The sequence below is a fragment of the Malaclemys terrapin genome, chromosome 6 (genome assembly GCF_027887155.1).
Source record: "Malaclemys terrapin pileata isolate rMalTer1 chromosome 6, rMalTer1.hap1, whole genome shotgun sequence".
Lineage (NCBI taxonomy): Eukaryota > Metazoa > Chordata > Testudines > Emydidae > Malaclemys > Malaclemys terrapin.
Genome location: NC_071510.1, coordinates 63,618,478 through 63,642,655, shown reverse-complemented (window position 1 = coordinate 63,642,655; position 24,178 = coordinate 63,618,478). Strand labels below are relative to the sequence as shown.

The following is a 24,178-nucleotide window of genomic DNA, read 5'->3' as shown; positions in this document are numbered from 1 at the left end:
GGGTTTATGCTATCCTTAGCTGTATGTTTATGACAGCTACCAGTGTTGCTAACCCTTTTGGAACTGAACCATTGCCAGCAACAGTGGGAAATTTTCTCTTGCACACACAGCATCCTAGATGTGATCCTTTCAGGCAAGGGTTGAGGTGCGGGCTGGCCTTCGATGTACTTGTCCTTTCACAAGCACTAAATCCACACTGTAAAAATATAATTGGCCTTATTTTCTAAATTAATTAAATAAATATTTTTATCTTGTTCCCTCCGGTGCCATGCCAGATCCTTCTCCTCCACTCTGAAAATTCTGACTTCCTTTTGGGTTCGGCCTCTAAATTTTCTATGTTTTTGCTTGCTTGCTTGCTTTTTTATTTTCTCATTTTTTCCCCTTATCTGCCTGCCTCTCTCTCTCTTCCCCTAAAATTTCTGTGTTCTGGACCTCGACTAGTTCTCCCCCTACTTCTCAATCCCTACTCCCTTTCCTCTTGCCCATCCCAAATCTCTCTCCCCTTCCCAAATGTTTCTCCTCAGCCAGTTGGAAGACTTTTTCAGTGCTGACTGACCTAAATAATTACATATCTGCCAGTTTTGCCATCTCACTGCTCCTGCTTTTGCAGATAATTAGAATGTATATTAAACACAATATATATGGTTCTGGTTCACACAGCACTTTCATGGCATTTTTGCCATGATGAAAATTGATCATTTAGTCCTATTTTTTGTTTTCTGTCACTTATCTATTTTCTGATCCTTTCACTCCATGACTTCTGAGATTCCTTAATAATGTTTTGTAAGGCACTTCTAGAAATCTTTTTGAAATTTCAAATAAATTATGTCAGCTGTCTTTTTTTAATCCATTATTGTGCTGACATGTTAAAGAATTTTATTAGATTTTTGAGGTATAATTTTCCTTTGTAGAACTATGCTAGTGAGACCCTATTATATTAGAATAATGTAAGTTCTATTCATTCTATTTTTAAATGACCATTTACATTAATTTATCAGGTAAGCAAGTAAGACTTAGGCCATGTCTACACTACCACGTATGTCAGCAAAACTTGTCGCTTAGGGGTGTGCCCCTTACATAGTTACTGCCCCTGGTTTAATTAAGTTGATGGAAGAGCTCTCTTCCGTTAGCACAGAGTGGCTACACGAGAGACCTTACAATGGCGCAGCTGCATTGGTACAGCTGTGCTGCTGTAAGGTCTCTAGTGTAGGCATAGCCTTAGTGATCTGTAATTCCCCAGACCTTTAAAAAAGAGATGCAACATTTGCTATCCTCCAATCCTCTGGTGTGATTTTAATTAGAAGTTGCCTATTGTGAGCTGCTCAGCCAATCCATTCTTAAATTCCTTAGCACATTTGGATGCTTACCATCTAGTCTTCACTGCCCTTTAATTTATCAGTTTGTTCTAGTCCCTCTTCTTTAAACACCTCAACCTCTTATAGTTCCTAAGTTTTATTACCAGAAAATGTAGATCTGGGTTTAGTTATTGCATATGGCCAGGAGGACTGTACTTTCCAAAACCTCCCAAAGGCTGACATAGCAAACATACATCCTGACTAAGAACATCCTCCAAATAAGTTTTATACAACACCACCCTCATGTTGTCCATAGCTGTGGTAGATTTGCACAGCTGAAGGAAAACAGAAAACAAATAATATCTTCATTATACTGAGAAACCAGCAAACATCTCTTTGAACTTAGTCTGTAGCTCAAGATGTGGCAATGGTCCTAGTTAAAGTGAAAATACTGTGTCATGTACTCAGTGTGAACACCTCAGGGCTGAGAACTATTTACACTGCATTGTATGTGATTACATGGGAGACAAACATTTTGCAAGAGAAAACAAATGCTCAAATGAGGGCTGTCAAGCGATTAAAAAAATTAATCGTGATTAATTGCACTGTTAAACAATAATAGAATACCATTTATATAAATATTTTTGGATGTTTTCCACATTTTCAAATATATTAATTTCAATTACAACACAGAATACAAAGTTTCCAGTGCTCACTTTATATTTATTTTTTATTATAAATATTTGCACTGTAAAAATAAAATAGAATTTTTCAATTCACCTAATACAACTACTGTAGTGCAATCTCTTTATCATGAAAGTTGAACTTACAAACGTAGAGTTATGTACAAAAAATAACTGCATTCAAAAATAAAACAATGTAAAACTTGAGAGCCGACAAGTCCACTCAGTCCTACTTCTTGTTCAGCCAATCACTCTAAAGATTCATATGTCCCTTCATGCTTCAATCACCATTTCAGAGGACATGTGTCCATGCTGATGATGGGTTCTGCTTGATAAGGATCCAAAGCAGTGTGGACTGACGCATGTTCATTTTCATCATCTGAGTCAGATGTCACCAGCAGAAGGTTGATTTTCTTTTTTGGTGGTTTGGGTTCTGTAGTTTCCGCATCAGAGTGTTGCTCTTTTCAGACTTCTGAAAGCATGCTCCACACCCCGTCCCTCTCAGATTTTGGAAGGCACTTCAGATTCTTAAACCTTGGGTCAAGTGCTGTAGCTATCTTTAGAAATCTCACATTGGTACCTTCTTTGCGTTTTGTCAAATCTGCAGTGAAAGCATTCTTAAAATGAAGAACATGCTGGGTGATCATCCAAGATTGCTATAACATGAAATATATGGCAGAATGCAGGAGACATACAATTCTCTCCGAAGGAGTTCTGTTACAAATTTAATAATTAACACTTTTTTTTTTTTTTTTAAAGGAGTGGAATCAGCATGGAAGCATGCCCCTTGGAATAGTGGCCGAAGTATTAAGGGGCATACGAATGTTTAGCATATCTGGCACAATACCTTGCAATACCGGCTACAAAAGTGTCATGTGAACGCCTGTTTTCACTTTCAGGTAATACTGTAAATAAGAGCGAGCAGCATTATCTCCAGTAAATGTAAACAAACTTGTTTCTCTTAACAATTGGCTGCGCATGAAGTCGGACTGAGCAGACTCGTAGGCTCTAAAGTTTTACACGGTTTTGTTTTTGAGTGCAGTTACGTAACAAAAAAAAAATCTACATTTGTAAGTTGCACTTTCACGATAAAGAGATTGCACTACGGTAGTTGTAGTGAGGTGAATTGAAAACAACTATTTCTTTTATCATTTTTACAGCGCAAACATTTGTAATAAACATAACATAAAGTGAGTACTTACACTTTATATTCTGTGTTGTGATTGAAATCAATATATTTGAAAATGTAGAAAAACATCCAAAATATTTAATAAATTTCAATTGGTATTCTATTGTTTAACAGTGCCATTAAAACTACGATTAATCACAATAAATTTTTTAAATCCCAATTGATTTTTGTGAGTTAACTGTGATTAATCGACAGCGCTAGCTCAAACAGAAATTTAGGCATACACACATGCATGTATACATACACACGTGAAATTTTAAACAGAGCATCAGACAAAGATCTAGTAAGCACCACAGCAGATTATAGGTGTAATTGGCCTTAGCAGCAAATAAACTCATTATGTTATGATGGATAGGAAGCTTTGTTGAGTGAGATGATCTATGGCTGGATATCCAAAGACTGGAAATGGCAAACGATATAGTCTAATACCATGCTGAAGAGTACTGATCTCTTAAATATGTAGCATTCAAGGAAGAGCTTGCTCCGCTGCCACTAGGTAAAAAAACAACATTTTCAACAATTTACAAAGAATACAAAGGTCTCTAAATTTTTACCCACATACAACACAAGGCTTGGAAGAAAAATGATACAAAAATTATTATTTCACATGCAGATGTTTCATGGAACACTGCAAAATTTCTTAACTTGTCTATTAAGGAGAGGCAGTAAATAATTTAAAAGAATACCAGAGACTGACCATGGATTCTTTAAACTTTCATCTTTTCTGTATTTCCTCTTGTATTAATTCAGTGTCTACATAAAGAACAACAGTTTTGTCTGACATCGCAAACAGCTGGAAGACGGAGACAGGGATAGAGGGCAGGGCTGGGACTACTAAAAGTTCAATTCACAGAGCATTATTTCCCAGTGACAGGTGTCCTCTCTTTTACTTTCTCTTAATCACAAATTGAATTCTCATCTAAGACAAAGATCTATTTGTTGTTCACTGGAAAATCCACTAAATGAACATCTGCTTTATCTATAAACAACTTACACATACTTTCTTGCCCATGAATACCAGCCTTACAGTTAACACATGTTTTCTGATATTAGGCTTTGTATATCTTGACTGCTCATCATATAGAAGCTCCTTGCAATTTCTTTCCATTCACTCCTAGATCTTTACAACGTGTATTGCTTCACTTCCAAAAAAAATGGTGCAAGAAAGAAGGTGCAGGGTATCAACTTTCCCCAGTTACAAACCTATGTGGCCTGGAATGAACTGAAAAGATCCTTGTTACTTGAAAGGCTCTTCTATGTACTCTGTAGAGAGCTGGTAGTCTTACCCTTCTGCGCAATCTGTCCCTTTCTTCCCGGATAGCGTTCATGGTAGCCTTGGTTCTGTTCAGCTCCTCCTCTTTGCTGCACAGCATAGCAGTGAGGCTCTCATTTTCTTCCCTCAGGCCAGCCAGCTCCTTTTCCCACCGAGATCTCTCTTCAGACAGGTTTGGATAAAGATCCCGTCCCAGCACACCCTCAATCTCCTCTACTGTCTGCAAAAACACAGTCACAATAAGACAGAAAGGAGCAGGAGGAGAATATTAAAAAGGGCCAATACTACTACACTGCCACCACATAAGGATGTAAGGGGAGCTATACAATTACACACATGCATACAAGCAACACACACAATGTACTCCTTTTGTTTGAATTTAATGAAGGCTGTTTTCATTATTATAGTTTGTAATCTTTCTACTCTTCAGCACCATGAGTACCTGGGCAGACGATGGGTGCTTTATAAATAAAAGTTCACCTCACTGAGATATACACAAACAACAGCACGCAGTTGGCATTTATACAGCACCTTTCCTCAGATGGCCTCAAAGTATAACACATTCACTATGCCTCACCATGAGTAAGTGTCGTGCCTCTTTTGCAGATGACTTAACTGAGACACACAAGGTATATTTGCACTGCTGCTGGGAATGTGTGTCCCAACACAGGTAGACAGACATGAGAGTTTGAGCCAGCGTAGAGGAGGTAGCACAGGTGGCAACTCATGCAAGCCACCTGAATACATACCTAGTGGGTCCAGGCAGGTTTGTACTCAGGCACCTAGCCTGACTTGCCATCTGTGCTACACTGCTATTTTTAGCACGTTCGCTCAAGCAGAGCTAGTGCTTGTCTGTCTACCTGTGTTGGGAAGCACCCTCCCAGCTGAAGTGTAGATGTACTTACAATGCCAGATTGTGCCTGGCTCTTGAATGGGTGCGTAGGGCTGGGGAAGGTGCAAGGAATCCTCACATACTAGCATGACAGGGACAAGTGCAGTCCCACATTTGGGGGAGCACAAGGATGGTTCTTTCCATGAGTCCCCAGGGACATGTGTTACCCCCCAAGGGCACAAGGAGATATGGGAAGGGGAAGTAGCCTTGGCCAGGCACACTGTGCGTGTGTGTGTGTGGAAGGGGATGGGATACACTATGCCTTAGGATGGTGCAGCCTATACATTTCTTCTGTGTACCTGGGACCTCAGTGAAGAACTGGGATTCTCTGATGCACAATCCCTTCCAGAGCTTCCGCCCAAGGTGGTGCAGAGCCACACTAACCCCTATACAGGCCTGTGCACAAAGAGGTTAAGTGACTTGTCCAAGGTTATGCAGCAAGTCTATGAAAGAAGTAGGAACAGAACCTGCATGTCCTGACTATCAATTTCCTCCTGTAAACATTGGACCATATTTCTCCCCCATCACGTTTATAATTGGTTTACAGTTGTAAATGTAACAATTCATACAGTTCGGCTCAAGAGTAAATACCAAATACACACTACTCATGAGGAGGTTCCTACCCTCTTTTTCTGATTAGCAATACCTTGTAAAACCCATGCAATACAAAACAAGCTGCTATGCTTCATAAAGAATGAACCCTCCACCTGAATCTACAGGTCTCCAATAATCAGATTCAGAAAACAAGACAGGTTATTTCAAGATCACATACTGCTTCAAGGAGCATTTAACTTTCTCATTGCATGAATGAGCTGCATTCTTGAAATGTGAAGAAGAAGAAGAAGAAGAAATAAAATTTGTTAGAGATGGCAAAAAGAAAAACAGGATATTGCTGGATGTTCTATTGGAGACAATATACAGAAAGCTACTCAAGGAATCAAATCTCATATTTGGAATATGAAGTTTTGTATTTATAATTAAATCTACTTAACAACTATTTCAGATACAATGGAAACTTCCACCTAGTATTCAGTCTTTGTCAGCATTGCTAATCTGTTTTAATGCATCTTACAGAACATAGTAACTACCACTGCAAGTAAAGAAAGGGAAAGATCAAAAATGAGCCGCAGAAAAGGTAAAAAGATACCAGCCCCCTTTTCCAGTGCTTCCTTTTGGAAAAGCCGCATAATACGTTAAATGCACCCACTCACCTCATTACTCTGACAGGCATGTTGATAACTACCATGTACAAAGTTAACTGAATCCAAGTATCATTCTGCGCTTATGCTCTCACAAGCTGATGTGACCAACATCCATTTGCTAACTAAACTGTCTGCAGTTCTCTGGATGTGGCATGCTCTGCTTCAGCTCTGGTTTGTTAACTAGCACACTACATTATTGCAATGAAGAAGAGAATAGAAGGCAGTTCTTACATACAGGGAACTATTTCTCTGGGGGAACTAATGAATTATTGAGTTTTTCTTCATTCCCGATTATACAGTGTTACAGTTCAGTTTGATAATGCATGCTGATGCATCAAGGATAAATCTGGAATCTAGCCTCACACACTGTAATTAGTCATGTGATCTAATGTTCTGAGCACAAACCTGGATACCAGGAACTCCAATAGCTCCCGTGGCATCCGTCACATCATAAACTCTCTGCTGCAGTTTCCTATTTTCCCTACTTTATAGGAGTGTGGTAAGGAGCTAATGTGCAGAAATATTTACAGCTCTTTCATCTTCAGTTTGTAATTTTTAAATAGCCATTGCTTCCTCTGATAGTTATTATTTACTCTTCTAAATACCTTGACCATTAGTCAGCCTATTCTGTGTAAGGTACTTTAAATAAATGACATGTTTATAACTGCAAAGCTAGTCAGGCAATCTCTCTGTACCTTAGTTTGCGCATCTGTAAAATAAGGATGAGGCTTACCCATATTTGTAAAGTGCTTTGAGATCTATAGATGAAAAGCTCTATACAAGATCTATAGATAATCTCTCTGTGACTTAGTGCACCCATATGCAAATACAGTTATACTACTGTACCTACCTCACAAGCCGTTGTGAGGCACAGTAAATCTTTGTGAAGTGCTCTGAGATTCTCAGATGATAGGTGCTATAAATGCAAGGTATTATCATGTATCCCAGTATGCACACAATGCATTTAGTGACTAGTTAATGCTGTTGCACCTTAATAGCTAGATCACAATGTTCGCTGGCAGTGGTGAGTTGTTCAATGTGTCTGTCCACTTCTGCTACAGACAAACTGCAACTGCTCTTCTTCCTCCCACAGACTACATTCTCCAGCCCTGTCAGCACTCTCTGCAGTTCGGAGTTCAAGTCACTGCAGTTATCTATGAAACAGAAAGAACATGTTAGACATGCACTGGGTGTCGCAAGCTAAAAAGCTACTACCATTCAATACTTACCTTCAGCAAGACAGGCTCCACTCCTGTAAAATGGTATATTCCTACAGTCCGACACTGCTCTTCACAAATCTCCAGTCTTGAATACCATCAGCCTATTTGCATAAGTTATTGATTTCTCCTTACAAATCTCTAGGCTTGAATGCCATCAGCCTAAACTCTCAAATTACTCACAATCACACAAATAATCGCCTCATCCACTTATTTGGAGTGGTTGTTCTTGTTTGAAAAACCTTCTCCATATTTTAAAGACATCACGTTTTAGCACACTCCCATGTCACTGTCCCAATTTGTTTTTTATTACTCTCTCTCATTACTGCAGCTTCTCCTGATCTTTGTGCTCAGCAAGAAAACTTTTCCCTCGGAATCAAAATGCTCTTCTGCCCAGTTCACTCAGTGATGGACACTAAAAGGACACTAAACTATCTAAACTGCTACATGCCACAAGCAGCCACAACAGTAGTTCCCTTAACCCACCCAGCAATATTGTTAATCTTTCCAGCTATACTCTTAGCCCAGCAGAAGAGTCTGTCCTATCTCGGGGCCTCTCCTTTTGTCCCTCCAGACCCATGAATATGATACAGTTCTGCGGTGACCTAGAATCCTACTTTCGACGTCTCCGACTCAAAGAATATTTCCAACATACCTCTGAACAGCATACTAACCCACAGAATCCTCCCTACCAGCACTACAAAAAAAAGGATTCTGCATGGACTCCTCCGGACGGTCGAAACAACAGACTGGATTTCTACATAGATTGCTTCCGTCGACGTGCAAAGGCTGAAATTGTGGAAAAGCAACATCACTTGCCACATAACCTCAGCCATGCTGAACACAACGCCATCTACAGCCTCAGAAACAACCCTGACATCATAATCAAAAAGGCTGACAAAGGAGGTGCTGTCGTCATCATGAATAAATTGGAATATGACCAGGAGGCTGCTAGACAGCTCTCTAACACCACATTCTACAGGCCATTATCCTCTGATCCCACTGAGGATTACCTAAAGAAACTACACCATCTGCTAAAAAAACTCCCTGACAAAGCACAGGAACAAATCCGTACAGACACATGCCTAGAACCCCGACCAGGGGTATTCTATTTGCTACCCAAGATCCATAAACCTGGATATCCTGGACGCCCCATCATCTCAGGCATTGGCACCCTAACATCAGGCTTGTCTGGTTATGTAGACTCTGTCCTAAGACCCTACGCTACCAGCACTCCCAGCTATCTTCGAGACACCACTGACTTCCTGAGGAAACTACAATCCATTGGTGATCTTCCAGAAAACACCATCCTGGCCACTATGGACGTAGAAGCCCTCTACACCAATATTCCACACAAAGATGGACTACAAGCTATCAGGAACAGTATCCCTGATAATGTCACAGCTAACCTGGTGGCTGAACTTTGTGATTTTGTCCTCACCCACAACTATTTCACATTTGGGGACAATATATACCTTCAAGTCAGCGGCACTGCTATGGGTACCCGCATGGCCCCACAATATGCCAACATTTTTATGGCTGACTTAGAACAACGCTTCCTTAGCTCTCGTCCCCTAACGCCCCTACTCTACTTGCGCTACATTGATGACATCTTCATCATCTGGACCCATGGAAAAGAAGCCCTTGAGGAATTTCACCATGATTTCAATAATTTCCATCCCACCATCAACCTCAGCCTAGATCAATCCACACAAGCGGTCCATTTCCTGGACACTACTGTGCTATTAAGCGATGGTCACATCAATACCACCCTATACCGGAAACCTACTGACCGCTACACTTACCTACATGCCTCCAGCTTCCATCCAGGACACACCACACGATCCATTGTCTACAGCCAAGCTCTAAGATATAACCGCATTTGCTCCAATCCCTCGGATAGAGACAAGCACCTACAAGATCTCTATCAAGCATTCTTAAAACTACAATACCCACCTGCTGAAGTGAAAAAACAGATTGACAGAGCCAGACGAGTACCCAGAAGTCACCTCCTACAAGACAGGCCCAACAAAGAAAATAACAGAACACCACTAGCTGTCACCTTCAGCCCCCAACTAAAACCTCTCCAGCGCATCATCAGAGATCTACAACCTATCCTGAAAGATGATCCTTTACTCTCACAGATCTTGGGAGACAGACCTGTCCTCGCTTACAGACAACCCCCCAACCTAAAGCAAATACTCACCAGCAACCACACATCACTGAACAAAACCACTAACCCAGGAACCTATCCTTGTAACAAACCCCGATGCCAACTCTGTCCACATATCTATTCAAGTGACATCATCATAGGACCTAATCACATCAGCCATACCATCAGGGGCTCGTTCACCTGCACATCTACCAATGTGATATATGCCATCATGTGCCAGCAATGCCCCTCTGCCATGTACATTGGCCAAACCGGACAGTCTCTACGCAAAAGAATTAATGGACACAAATCTGACATCAGGAATCAAAATACTCAAAAACCAGTGGGAGAACACTTTAACCTGTCTGGTCACTCAGTGACAGACCTGCGGGTGGCTATATTACAACAGAAAAACTTCAAAAACAGACTCCAAAGAGAGACTGCAGAGCTAGAATTGATATGCAAACTAGACACAATCAACTCCGGTTTGAATAAGGACTGGGAATGGCTGAGCCATTACAAACGTTGACTCTATCTCCCCTTGTAAGTACTCTCACACTTCTTATCACACTGTCTGTACTCGGCTAGCTTGATTATCACTTCAAAAGTGTTTTTTTTTTTTTTTTCTTTCTCTTAATTAATTGGCCTCTCAGAGTTGGTAAGACAACTCCCACCTGTTTATGCTCTCTGTATGTGTGTATATATATCTCCTCATTATATGTTCCATTCTATATGCATCCGAAGAAGTGGGCTGTAGTCCACGAAAGCTTATGCTCTAATAAATTTGTTAGTCTCTAAGGTGCCACAAGTACTCCTGTTCTTCTTTTTGCGGATACAGACTAACACGGCTGTTACTCTGAAATCAGTGATGATATAATCCAATATCCTCTAAAAGGAAGGACTTTGGGGATTTGTGCTCAAACTACTGCCAAGTGTCCACAAGCTTACACAAAAACCCCAGAGAGATTATTTTACAGAGCTAAAATTTCATTTTCACAGCTGTTTCTTCTATGCATGCAACTGAAGAGAAGACTGGAAATATTTATCGGTCCCCAATAACAACCCTTGTTCTTGTGAGGCTCCACATCGTGATCACATTCACAAGATGCTTTAGGATGAAAACATCATCATCCTTCTCACAAGGCAAGGGCCAGAGGACCCTTCCCTCGGCAGTCTGACAGCACTGGGTTATATGGGGTGTTATCCACTCACTCCCCAATTTTGTGACAACCAAATGATCCCTCTTATCTTGTGAACTAACTTTACAAATTAATTGCAACACTTCCAACTTACATTCAGTGATAAATATCAGCAGTAGTCCCTGATGTGCATCATATGGTTGAACTCATTCTTGGGTTCTGATGCCTCTTGGTTGTATTCACTTATGGGCCATTAATAACCAAGGCATCATGCAATAATCAGTTATTGTACTGTACAGCACACAATGGATTTATAGATTTCATGACAATGCATTACTTTCACAGGGGTACAAATATTAAAAGGGGTGACATCCATTCAGGTCCTCGGTGGAGCAATACCATAGGAATAACACTGCTCCACCTAGGACCGCATTACAGTCAGACCTTCCAATCAGATATAAAACATATGGCTGGTGTTTTCAAAGGAGCCTAAGGGAGATAGGCATTCAAGTCCCACTGAAATTCAATGGGAGTTGGGCACCTAACTTCCTTAGTCCACTTTGAAAACCTGAATTTAAAATGAAGGATCACAGAGGCTGATTATGAAAGAGTGAGGTGCGAGGGAACAGGGGACTCTGACATAGGCGTCAACTCCATGGGTGCTTTGGGGGCTGGAGCACCCATGGGGAAAAAATGGTGGGTGCTGAGCACCCACCAGCAGCCCCCCTATCAGTTCCCCGCCCATTCCCCCTAGTGCCTCCTGCCCGCCGGCGGGCCCCGCGGATCAGCACCTTCCCCTCCCTCCCCATGCCTCCTGCCCGCCGTGAACAGATGTTTCCTGGTGTGCAGGAGGCGGGGAGGAAGGAGCGAAGAAGCAGTGTGCTTGGGGGAGGGGGTGGAACTGGGCGGGAAGAGGCGGGGCGGAGAGGAGGTAGTAAGAGGTGGTAGGAAGAGGTGGGGTGTGGGTGGGGTTTTGGGGGAAGGAATGGAATGGGGGCGGGGCCTGGGACAAAGCTGGGGGTCAAGCACCTCCCGGCACTTTGGAAAGTCAGCGCCTGTGGACTATGAAATAAATAACCTTAAGTTCACAACCAAAAACTCATCTACCTTGATTAACACCAGACAAATTGACAAACCTGACTACCTAAATTACATCCACAGATATGTACAAAAACCAGACAACTGTATGCAATGCAAGGTTTGCCATGTACAAATTTTGTGGCTGTAATTTAGGCAGTCATTAAAAAAAAAATGGCCCAATTAACATTTAGGGGGAAATAAAAGCAACCTTAAAACCAAAATACTTATGTCCTCCAATGTGCTAGTGATGGTCTCATTTGGTTACACAGGCTTCACATAGAATTTCAAATCAAGTTCAAGGTCTCAGTCCTTTATCTTCCAGCCAGCTCCATGGCCTAGGCCCAGCCTATTTAAATGACCACATAAAGCCCTGGGAGAACACCATGATCGACAACTATGCTCCTCTGGCACAACGGAACTCTCTAACATATGGGTGAAGCTTGTCTGTATCGGTGATGAGCACAATATAAGAACCCATACAGAACAGAATAGAATGCAAGACACAGATTCAATACTGTTATCTCAAAATCCAAAGGTAGCATTTGTTCCTTTGTGTTTAAATGACAGGGCAGCAATCGTGGGCCCTTGCCTTTATGCAGTATTTCTAACTTTGCATAGGGAGATCAACAAAAATGTTCAAAAATTCTCTTTGTGTAGGAATAGGATTGCAAAAGAATGCAGCCCTGGAGTGAATGTGAAATTAGTGCAGGCAAAAGGGAATTCATGTTAAAAACAAACCCATCAACATATCAGTGGCATGACAAATATGGATGGCCAAAGCAGCGTCTGATCCTGCAACCTGTGTGCATGTAAAACTCCTACTGAAGTTGTATGTGCATGAACTCATACTGAAGTTGTATCTGTATGAACTTCCCACAAACTCAGTTCTCTATGAAAACAATTAATATGCTTTAGCGTTAATAATCTGCCAAATAAGTTTATTTATTAATAAAATTCATTTCCGAGTCACAACTGCAGCATTAAGAATGTTTAATTGTAAAATCTACTTGTTTTGCTTGTGCTCCTGAAACTCAATAATGCCTGTATATACATTTTGTCTCATTTTACAAAACATTTCCTTCACAAGGCAAGACCTTATGTGCTAAGTTCTAGCCCTGAAGGATTGTTTCTCCCATTTATAACAATGTCAGAGAGACCCACAATTCAAAGGGAAGCTAGCATAAACCCACTCACAGGATTTACAAGATACAGCAGAGAAATTAATAATTTTATCTCTTGATGTTTTTGTTGCCTATAGCAGAAGAGCAGCATATCTAAAAGCATTAGTGTATTATGACACATTGATGTAGTTGGCATGTCAATAAGCTTGCTGCGTTAGTACAGTATGCAGTGCCATGTTATTATTAGGTCATGGTGATTTAGCCTGATGTACATAACTAACACAAGGGATTATTTTTAAAGAGATACTAAAACTAAAATAAACAAAGACAGAAGGATGCTTGTGTTGGGGAGTAGGAGGAATACCTTATAAGCTTACTATGAAAGTTAGTAGTTTTGTGTAGCAATATTTTGTATTTCTACATTCGCTTGCTGTGCTGGAAATGGAAATGTCTCATCCTTGTATTAAGGTATAAAAAAAGATTACTGTCCAGGATCAATGAAGTGGTAAAAGTAAAGAAATAACAAATATTGAAAAGTAAATTGGATTGTGAAAATTCTTTCAATCTGATTAATCTAAAGTATTATTAGTAACACAGGTAAAGAATATAGGCCAAACTTTTCAAATTTGGGCAACTAAACGCAGGCAACTAAATCCATATTTAGACATTAGGCACCCAAATTTGAAAAGTTTGCCTATCGTTTTTAAAATATAGAATTCTTCTACTAATATGTCTTTACTTCACAGAGTTGTTATTAAGGATTTTACAGCACTTTAAAATCCTTGGATAAGATATACTTCACATGCATTACATTGTTATTACTATTAATACTACTGTGACGGTATCCCTTCAACTGGTAGTTGAAATGTGAGGCTGTTTTATAGTCACTCTTGTATTTGTGATCAGCTACCTTATTTCTGAAGCTAGAGTAATTACTTCAGCTTGAGATGTAAAATGACATACAACAACCTGTTTATTCCTTATGGCTGTTTACAGAAGCCAAGTATTTTCTATGTTATTAAATTTGAACTCAGGACAGTGATTACTATGCCCAAAGGTCAGATGACTCTTGGTGCAATTCTGCTCTAAGGTATTTGTCTGGAAATGTTCTTACTAATGAAATGCATAGGCCTGGTACATTGAAAACTTTTTTTTTTTTTTAAACAGTTTACCACATGTAGAGAAGTAAATACTGCACATTGACCAACAACAGTCACAAGCTCATGGAGAGTTTCAGGCTTGCAAATGTGGCAACAAGAATTAAAAGACTGCTGTTTTAATGATTTCCTATAATGGTGCTTATGTATGGTACATCTCGTTCACACACAGATGCAATTTACTTAATAGACAAATGGCAGAGGGAAGGGAAAAAGTGCTATGTATTTATTTAATATACAATATATTTGAGTTTCGGTGATGAGGAGAAACGCAAGAGAAATAATCTTTTAAAAGAGATCATTTGGAAAGAAAATCATAATGAGGATGACCCTTGTGATGTTGCACTCCACATGTTTATAAGTGTGAATATGATGTAACCGGAATATGCTTCATGCAAAAGGTCTCTTGTAAGGTATCATTACAAAGCTTATAATCTACTCAGTGTGTTCATCCTATTTGTTTGAATGTATCATTCTTGTATCTGAAGCTAGAAATATAAAGTATTACTCTGAAGTCCTATTGTAATTATGCAAAGTGTGGGCCATTAATGGTGGTTTACAATCTTGATGGCTCCCATTGACCAGGACAATTGGTTGTAAATGGCTCTGTTTACTTGTAAGCCTTCCTGTGTTCCTGTGAGTCAGGCCAGAAAGAATGGAGGCTTGGGGTCTCACAGGACATGTGATCATGTCACCTAGTACTGGAATGCATCTTAAACCTGGTGCTTTTTCATTTAGAATGGGGGGGGGGCACCCAGAGAGAGACCACGGATTCCCACCTTGTGCCAAAGATATAAAAGGGGGTGGAACAGAACAAAGGGGGCATGAGAAATCCCCTAGCTACCACCTGAGCTGGAACTAACAAGAACTGTACCAGTATTTGTGGCAACTTCACTGGCACCTCTATGACCCGAAATCATCCTTTTCAACCATTCCTCCAAATCTGTCTTGATGCCCACTTGAACTTCAGCCTTTCATCAAGGAAAAATGCTCTAGTCTGTGAAAGAAGCTTCTTGGAACATCTCTGAGGGTGAGATTTACCTGTATTCAGTTTCTTAAATGTACAGTAACTCCTCATTTAACGTCCTCCCGCTTAACATTGTTTCAATGTTACGTGCCTGCTCAATTAGGAACATGCTCGTTTAAAGTTGTGCAATGCTTCCTTATAACGTCGTTTGGCTGCCTGCTTGTAAGATTTTGTGGCAGAGTAGTGACTTTACAAGGGAGCATTTCACAAGTTTCGCTTCTCCGCGTCCCTCCCAGCACTTCCCCCACCATTTGGCGGCGCTTAGGACTTTCTGGGAGGGAGGGGCAGGAGCGGGGAAGCACCGTGTCTCTGCTCCTCCCCCTCCCTCCCAGGAAGTCCTAAGCACTTAGGATTTTCTGGGAGGGAGGGGGAGGAGTGGAGACACGGGGCTTCTCCGCTCCTCCCCATCCCAGCACTTTGCGCTTAGGATTTTCTGGGAGCTGCGTCTCCGCTCCTCCCCCTCTCTGCCAGGAAGTCCTAAGCGCCACCAAACAGCTGTTTGGCGGTGCTTAGGACTTGGGGGGAGGAGGGAGAGAATGTGGCGTGCTCCGGAGAGAAGGTGGAGTGGGGGTGGGAAGAGGTGGGCCTGAAGTGGAGAGGACAGGAAGAGGCGGGTCTGGAGCATTCCCGGCAAAGTCCGAGCCTGTTCTTCTCCGGGGAAGCTGCTGCAGCTGCTGCTGCAAAGGTGCTTCCTAGCATTCTTGCCTGCAGCAGGCTGTGCCTGTGTGGGGTAAGCCAGGGGCACTTCCTAACCACAATACAGTACAGTACTGTACAGTATATAATGCCTTTTGTCTGCCCCCCAGAAATTTCCCTGGAACCTAACCCCCCGCATTTACATTAAATCTTATGGGAAAATTAGATTCATTTAACATGGTTTCACTTAAAGTTGCATTTTTTAGGAACATTACTACTACCTTAAGTGAGGAGTTACTGTATTAGGCTTAGACTTGCGTGTTTTGTTTTATTTTGCTTGGTAACTTACTTTGTTCTGTCTGCTATTACTTGAAACCACTTAAATCCTACTTTTTATACTTAATAAAATCACTTTTGTTTATTAATTAACCCAGAGTAAGTGATTAATACCTGTGTTATAGAGGGCGGACAATTTTTGAGTTTACCCTGTTTTTACAGAGTATATACAGAGCTTTATACAGAGTATAACAGATTTATTTGGGGTTTGAATCCCATTGGGAACTGGGTGTCTTGTGTGCTGGAGATAAGTAACCTGCTGAGTGGTTTTCAGTTAAAGCCTGCAGCTTTGGGGGCGTGGTTCAGACGTAGGTCTGTGTTGCAGCAGACTAGCATGTCTGGCTCAACAAGGCAGGGTTCTGGAGTCCCAAGCCATCAGGGAAAACAGGCTCAGAGGTAATTCCAGCACATCAGGTGACAATCCCAAGGGGGTCTCTGTGACTGAACCCGTTACAATCCTGATAATACCATTCTTCTAATCTATAATTCTGATTGGCTGAAACGGTAGCCAGTCTACACTAGTGTACTGATGTACATATAGGACACAATTTCTGCTCTCACTGAGTAAGCGAGAGAGAAAAAAGACACTCTAATAATAAGAATCCCACTATAAAAGAAACTAAATGTTTTAGCTCAGGGCCAGATTCAGTGTTCGTTTACACTCCATACAATCCTTCTGAAGTCAATACGGTTGTGTATGTCAGTCCTGACTCTAGTTCTTGGTGTCAAGTTAAACTATCTGACCTCATGTGTTTCACCAAAATACCAAGTTTAGAGACTAAGCCTCTTGTCTTGTTTATTTTTTCAATTAAGAATAAAATCTACTGTGACATTTAGGCACATATCCAAAAACGTAGATTCATCAGTTTAGCACATGAATTATTGAAAATAGAAAAACTCAACCACAAAACCATAACATACACAGAGTCCCTCTCTGAAGAAAAGCCACATGTTCTTTTTGTCCTCAGTTTTCAGTCAGCAACTACAAACTTGTCTTGGGAAACCCATGTATTGAGGTCTCAACTATTTGGGTCAAATTCATCCCTGATGTACCTCCACCGAAATTAATCCCCTTCTGTCCAATATTAGCAAGAGTGGGTTACAGACTCCCTGAATTAAGCCTTCCTTTGCAGGAAGGTTTAGAAGACTTGAACAAACTACCACCCCATTTACTCAGTAAATCTGCATATTTTCTCAGGGGTGCATTAGTCACAGGAATTCAGATACTGACAACAACCCACCCACTGTATAATAGGTGATGTGTCACAGAGTCCTTCTGTGTCTAAGAGGCATCCTTGTTCTTTTTGGAAATGGCAAACAAGATTCCCCCTTCCATCTGAGATAAAGCTTAAAGTTATAATGGGGAAGAGGAAGGAGTTTGCCTCTCTCGAAAGAGAAATCAGGGCACAACTGGTGTCTGCTAAGCTATTGCAAAAGAAAAGACTGAAATAAAAATATATTGTTAACTGAGTCTTCACTGGGACACAAACATTGCCCTCAGAGAGGCACAATTGCCATTAAAAATCAGCTGAATTTTTACTGACTTCAGTGAGAGTGAGACAGATTTATCTGAGGACAGAATTTGACCCTCCGTATGACTGTAATAAAAGTACTTAGAAAACATCTCTGTGATATTTTGATCTTTGTCTCTTCTTGGATCAGTCATATTGGACTTCGGGTTGTGGAAGCAGAGAAAAGAACTGACAGAAGGGAACTGCAATGCATGATGGTTGTTAGCAAGAGTCAGGCTTCGTTAGCAAGAGTCAAGCTAGCTGTGACCCTGATAACCCTGATAACACGAGATTTGTAGAAGCGAGGATTGTGTGAGGATTGTGTGAGGATTGTGTGAGACGGGTGAGAAAGAGCTGTGTAAGAAGTCATTGTGACCTCAGTATAGATAAGGTGCAGAAGACCTTGTGTAGATAAGGTATAGAAACTAATTGTATGTAGGCAAGAGTCAAAACAAGTAAGGAAATGAGATATCAAGATGGCCTATGTATAAACAAAATGCAGCTGTCCCTCATTATTTCTGTAATGAAAGGTATAAATGCTTGCTGTAATTAGTTACCAGAGAGAGACCTGTTTAGCTCTCTCCCTCTGCACATGTGAGAGTTAATAAAACATCTGACTTGCGGTACCTAACAAAATAGTGAGAACTCAGTTTTTCTCCGACAATTTGGGGGCTCGTCCGGGATGGCAACGCCCACTGAGGCAACGGCAGCTGCTACGGATCATTCCCCTTCGAACCCCATGGCGCCACAATAGAGGTAAGAGACCTTTTGAAATCTCTATTGGGGTGTCGGAGGAGGACTGTCCGTGGGGCCGTCTGCCCCTGTTGGGCTCACGCCATCCGAACTTATTGACTGTGCAGCAAGGTCAGATGCTGAGCGGCGAAATAGGGGAATTGTTTGCCGCCCCCTGTAAGCATATGCTAGGTGCATAGGGTTTGCACCTGTATTGAGGAGTTGTTACTGCCTCAAGAGGGGTTTTTACCGCCTCAAGTGATGCATCAAGGTACTTGGGAATAGTACCTGGAGGTACTCAGGAGTAGTACCTGGTAGAAGGCCTTGGTATGTTGGTGTGTGTAGTCTGTGTGTGTGTGTGTGTGTGTGTGTGTGTGTGTGTGTGTGTACACAGTGTGAATTGAGTGTTACCGGAAGACGCCCAGAGTACTCTGCGAAGTCTTTTGGCTCGTGACCAGAACTACTCTAACGCAAGCCCGGTAACTAGAGGATCTTTAGGAGATCCGACCCATGTAGGTTGACTCGGCCTGGCATCGTCCGGCGAGGAGGCTACCTGGGTCTAGGAGTGTGTGCACCCATCTTCCCTCCCCTTTTCCTCTCCGTGTGAGCCACTGACAGTCTGACCATCTCACTGGATGCAACAGAGTAAGCGGCGCTTTCTCTCTGAGATTAGCCGACGCTCTTTGCTGAAGGGAGGTGTAGGGGGTCATGGCTATCCTCGTTAGTCACTCCTGTGTGAATACCCTGTAGGGAGAGATCCTTAGTTTATGAGCCGCTAGCGCGGACAGGGCATCCTTCCCCCTTTGAGTGTGTGATTGGAAAATGGGTGGGGGACAGTCTAAGTCTTCCCTCTCACCCCCTAAGGGTACCCCAGCTTATTTCATGTACGTACATTATGGCCCGAAAACCTGCAGGTATTTAGATAGTTGGAATCTTTACACGCGTGCAAATCCATCTAAACAATGTCCACTAGAAGGTACCTTTGATTTAGACAAACTTAAATACCTTAAAGAAACTCTGGCTTCACCAAAAGCCTCTGATACACAGTGGGAGCAATTTGTCTGTTGGTAGGAGGAAGCAACAAAGAGACTCCACGAGTCTCGAGTGCGGAGTCTAAAAGACTCCCAGGAAAAGTTAAAAGCTCAAGTGCAACATTTACAGCTTAAATGCAAGGCATCCAGCTGTCTTCCCCCTAGGGTGATTCCTTCAGCTCCTGTGTATCCTAATCCCGTTCAAGCAATTCCTTCTGCTCCCCTTTATCCCCAATTAGTTAGATCTGACAGTGAGGAGGAAACTGCTGAGGATATTTTAGATTTCTTCAGTAACATTCAGCAGCAGCAGCAGCCCGTGCTGCCTCCTCCCCCTGCACAGCATGGGTCTGCTAACGAATCTCACCCGGCAGTGCCAGTTTCACCACAGCATGTATCAGCTGCATACATTGTTCTCTCTTCCCCTGGGAGAGAAGCCTCCTCTTCACCACAAAGAGGTGATTCTGAGCCTCCCAGTAGCTCCCCTGATTCTAATCCCTCTGAGGAAAGTACCCGTTATCTTACTAGAAGTGTGGCACATGCACTCCAGGTTCCTTTAAGAGGCCTGGAACTATTTCTCAAATGCGTACTTTTCTTGGCATGACTGGGTACTGTAGACAATGGATTTTAGGCTATGCAACAATGATTAAACCCTTACAGGATCTGACTAAGTCAGGTACCCCTGAGCCTCTTCCTTGGTCTCCAGAGGCTGAACAAGCTTTTGTTGCTATCAAGCAAAGTCTGTCCAGTGCACCAGCCCTGGGACTTCCTGATTATGCTAAACCATTCACTCTTTTCTGTTATGAGCATAATGGGTTTGCTTTGGCTGTATTAACGCAAAAGCACGGAGACAAACACCGTCCCATTGCTTATTACAGTACTGCCCTAGATGCTGTGGCAGCTGGATTTCTCCCTTGCCTGCGTGCTGTAGCTGCAGCAGCTCTTGCTGTACAGGTATCTGAATCTATTGTCTTAGGATCTCCTTTGATTGTTGCTGTCCCTCATGCTGTGGCTGCTCTCTTGTTAAAATCTAAGACACAGCATCTATCCACTTCTCGTCTTACAAAATATGAGCTTGTCTTGTTGTCTTCATCTCATATTACTTTGGCTCGTTGCCCTGTTCTAAATCCTGCCTCCTTGTTGCCTGGGCCCGAAGATGGAGACCCACATGACTGTGTGTCTGTGACATCGGTTCTCTCTCGTCCAAGAGATGATTTACTAGATGTGCCTTTGCAAAATCCTGATCTTATTTACTTTGTAGATGGTTCGTGGTTCGTGCTCGCGAGATTCTAAGGGCAAATTGGTTGCTGGTTATGCTGTGTGTTCTGCACATGCTGTTATTGAAAGTGCTTTCCTTCCTTCTGTGTTTTCTGCTCAAGTGGCCGAACTTGTAGCTTTAACTCGAGCCTGCATTCTCGCTCAGGATCAAGCAGTTATGCTTTTGGAGTGGTACATGATTATGGGTTGCTCTGGAAGTATAGAGGTTTTCTTACATCCACTGGTTCTCCTATTAAGAACAGTCTGTATGTCTCTGCTCTTTTAGATGCCCTTTTATTGCCCAAAGCTATAGCTGTCGTGAAATGTACAGCTCACCAGACCCCTCATGATGAAGTTACCCGTGGAAATGCTTTGGCAGACTCTGCAGCCAAAGCAGCGGCCCTTTCTGCACCTCAGGCTGAATATACTTGTGCTTTGATTGAACAGCCTCCACTAGCCTCCCTTGAGGATCTGGCCAAGATCCAGGAAGCTGCACCGGCAGCTGAGAAACGTTTTTGGAGTGCTAATGGCTGTATTCTACACCCTGATCATCTTTGGCGTGCCCCAGCTGGTCGCCTGGTTGCACTGAAGATGCTAATGCCCTATCTTGCTCGTGTATACCACGGAATGGCTCACGTGAGCAAAGGGGGGATGGTTGCTGCAGTTAACCGAGATTGGTGTGCATTCAGGTTCCCAGTCATTGCACATCACTACTGTCAACAATGTGTGATTTGTCAGCAGCATAACATTGGTAAAGCTGTTAAAGTTAGGCAGGCAGCTCACCCTCCCCCTTGGGGACCTTTTGTAAATATTCAGATTGATTTTATTCAACTGTCTAAATGTTGTGGCTATGAATATGTATTGGTTTTGGTGGATGTATTTTCAAATTGGGTTGAAGCTTTTCCCTGCAGGAAAGCAGATGCCAGGACTGTTGTGAAACTTTTGCTTAAAGATTTTGTACCACGATTTGGCATTCCTGTGAGTATCAACAGTGACCGTGGAACTCATTTTACTGGACAGATTGTAAAGGAGTTATGTGCAGCTTTGCAGACTCAACACAACCTTCACTGTCCCCACCATCCGCAGTCTGCTGGAACAGTGGAACGCCAGAATGGAATTCTGAAAAATAAACTGGCCAAGATTTGTGCTGAAACAAACTTGAAGTGGCCAGATGCCCTTCCTCTGGCACTAATGAGTATGAGGGCCACTCCCAATCGAAAGACTGGACTCAGCCCTCATGAGATTCTGACAGGGCGCCCGATGAGACTACCAACTGCGCCCCCACTGACCCTAGCTCAGATGGACATTCATTTAATGGATGACACAATGCTTAAGTATTGTCAGGCACTAATGAAATGTGTTAAGTCTTTCTATACACAGGTGAAAGAAGCACTACCCAAGGATCCTGTGCAGCCCTGCCACTCGCTGGAACCAGGAGACTGGGTCTACATAAAGGTCCATCAGCGAAAGACTGCCTTGGCTCCATGCTGGAAAGGCCCTTTCCAAGTCCTGTTAACTACCAACACTGCTGTGAAGTGCCAAGGACTGCCCACCAGGACCCATGCTTCGCACTGCAAAAAGACCCCTCTGCCTGGAGAGGATTCTCCAGCTGCTGATCAGCCTGTTTCTCCTGCTAGCTCTGCTGTGCCTCCTGGACAGCAGGGAAAGAGGACAAGGTGAAGTGCTAGTAACCTCTCCCTTGTCCACTGACAGATCTACTGTGCCTTTGAATTCTTTTACAGGAATCACACCAGTACAGGGTGAAGTGCTAGTAACCTCTCCCCGGTATTATGGTGAATCACAACTGCTTTTGAAGAAGAAAAGAAGAAACACTCGCTCTGCTGAAACCACCAAAGTCCAGAACTTTCTAACTACAAAGGACATTAAGAACTGGCCCTGGTGGAAGAAACGAAGCATTGTTTATTGGCAAGGAGGGAACTGTGGGGAACGTTCCTGGGAATGTGGGGTCCAGTGGTGGGGTGGATTCTTTCCAGGATCAGGGCTTTGTGCTTATGGACAGGTACCTTCAGGATGCACTGCCCTCCCTAATTGGCTTTCAGATGATAAATATCAAAAACGCCTTGCCACCACAAAGACTACACCTACCACTAGTCCCTTGACCCTTGCCACCACCACTGTAACTTATCCAGATACAAACAGTACTACACATTCCAATGATGAGAAATTGGGCCAACTAGAGAAGGCCATAGGCCTTGTTTCTGGAGCACAACTAACCCAGGTACAGGCTGGAGTTGGTGAGTTACATGTTATCTCCGCCCTTAGTTTTATGACCCAGAAGTTACTGACAGAGATGGTATTGAATATCACTGAGGCTGGGAAGGCATTGCAGTGGGATCTAGCATGCTCAGAGATTCAGGATTTCTTGAATGACCAGCTAATGGCCATTCGGAATGATCTAGAGCACCAGGCTTGGCCCACTGCCCTTACAGACACGTCAGGAGTGCCATCTGACCTGTGGCCATGGAGACATACTTGGAAACTTTCTGGGTGGAAGTGTGGACGTTCTCAGTGCTCCTTCCAAGCATATGGACCGGTACAGGGGGTGTGGGCTCCCACATACTGTATCCTGCCGGGTCCATGGGGAGGATGCATATGGGATTGGGTAATTCATCGAGACATCTGGGAAATTAGACCACCTGGTATGCCCAATCGATTCTTAGTTAGTGCTCCTAGGATTACACCTGACATTTGGATGGGGTTAGGTAACCTGTGGACATTCTGGCCATTAGAACCCCCACAGCTTCAGTGTACACGTAAACTGAAGCCAGGAGAAGTTGTCACTGTCTATGACTACGTTTGCTGGGAGGGTAGGGGACAAGGAACTACCCTGACAGGACACTTACTCTTCCAAGCTAATGATAGCTGTGTGTATGTTAATGACACCATATCACAAGACATACATTTTAATCTCATTACCACTGCAGGCAATCATATCATTTACTGGCCTGCAGATAGAGTTTTTCAAGTAGCCCTTAGGTTCCAGATACCCTTTAATTGGACTAGCTTACTATCTGATAGATTTCAAAATTTGCTTTCATTGTTACCTGAGATTCAGAAAATCTCTGAGGTACAAGGGCAAATTCACATGCTTCAAAATGTATATCAAGTAGAAAAGTATGCCTTTCACACTGCTTATAGAGTATCTACCTTATGTACAAAATATGATGTATTGTGCTTTATGACAAAGGCTGTACAACAACCCCATTATAGAATTGCTATGGGAATGTTAT

At 42.4% G+C, this 24,178-nt stretch overlaps 1 protein-coding gene across 4 annotated transcripts in view; it reads right to left on the bottom strand.

Annotated features, from left to right (window-relative positions):
• Positions 1–24,178, bottom strand: part of MCC (MCC regulator of WNT signaling pathway) — a 340,541-nt gene that overhangs the window by 70,366 nt on the left and 245,997 nt on the right. For all 4 annotated transcript variants that reach the window (XM_054032915.1, XM_054032914.1, XM_054032917.1 and 1 more), the window contains 2 exons: positions 7,525–7,688; positions 4,454–4,660 (listed from right to left, as the gene is read on the bottom strand). In XM_054032915.1, coding sequence (XP_053888890.1) covers positions 4,454–4,660; positions 7,525–7,688 — 371 coding nt within the window. The remainder of the gene's footprint in view (positions 1–4,453; positions 4,661–7,524; positions 7,689–24,178) is intronic.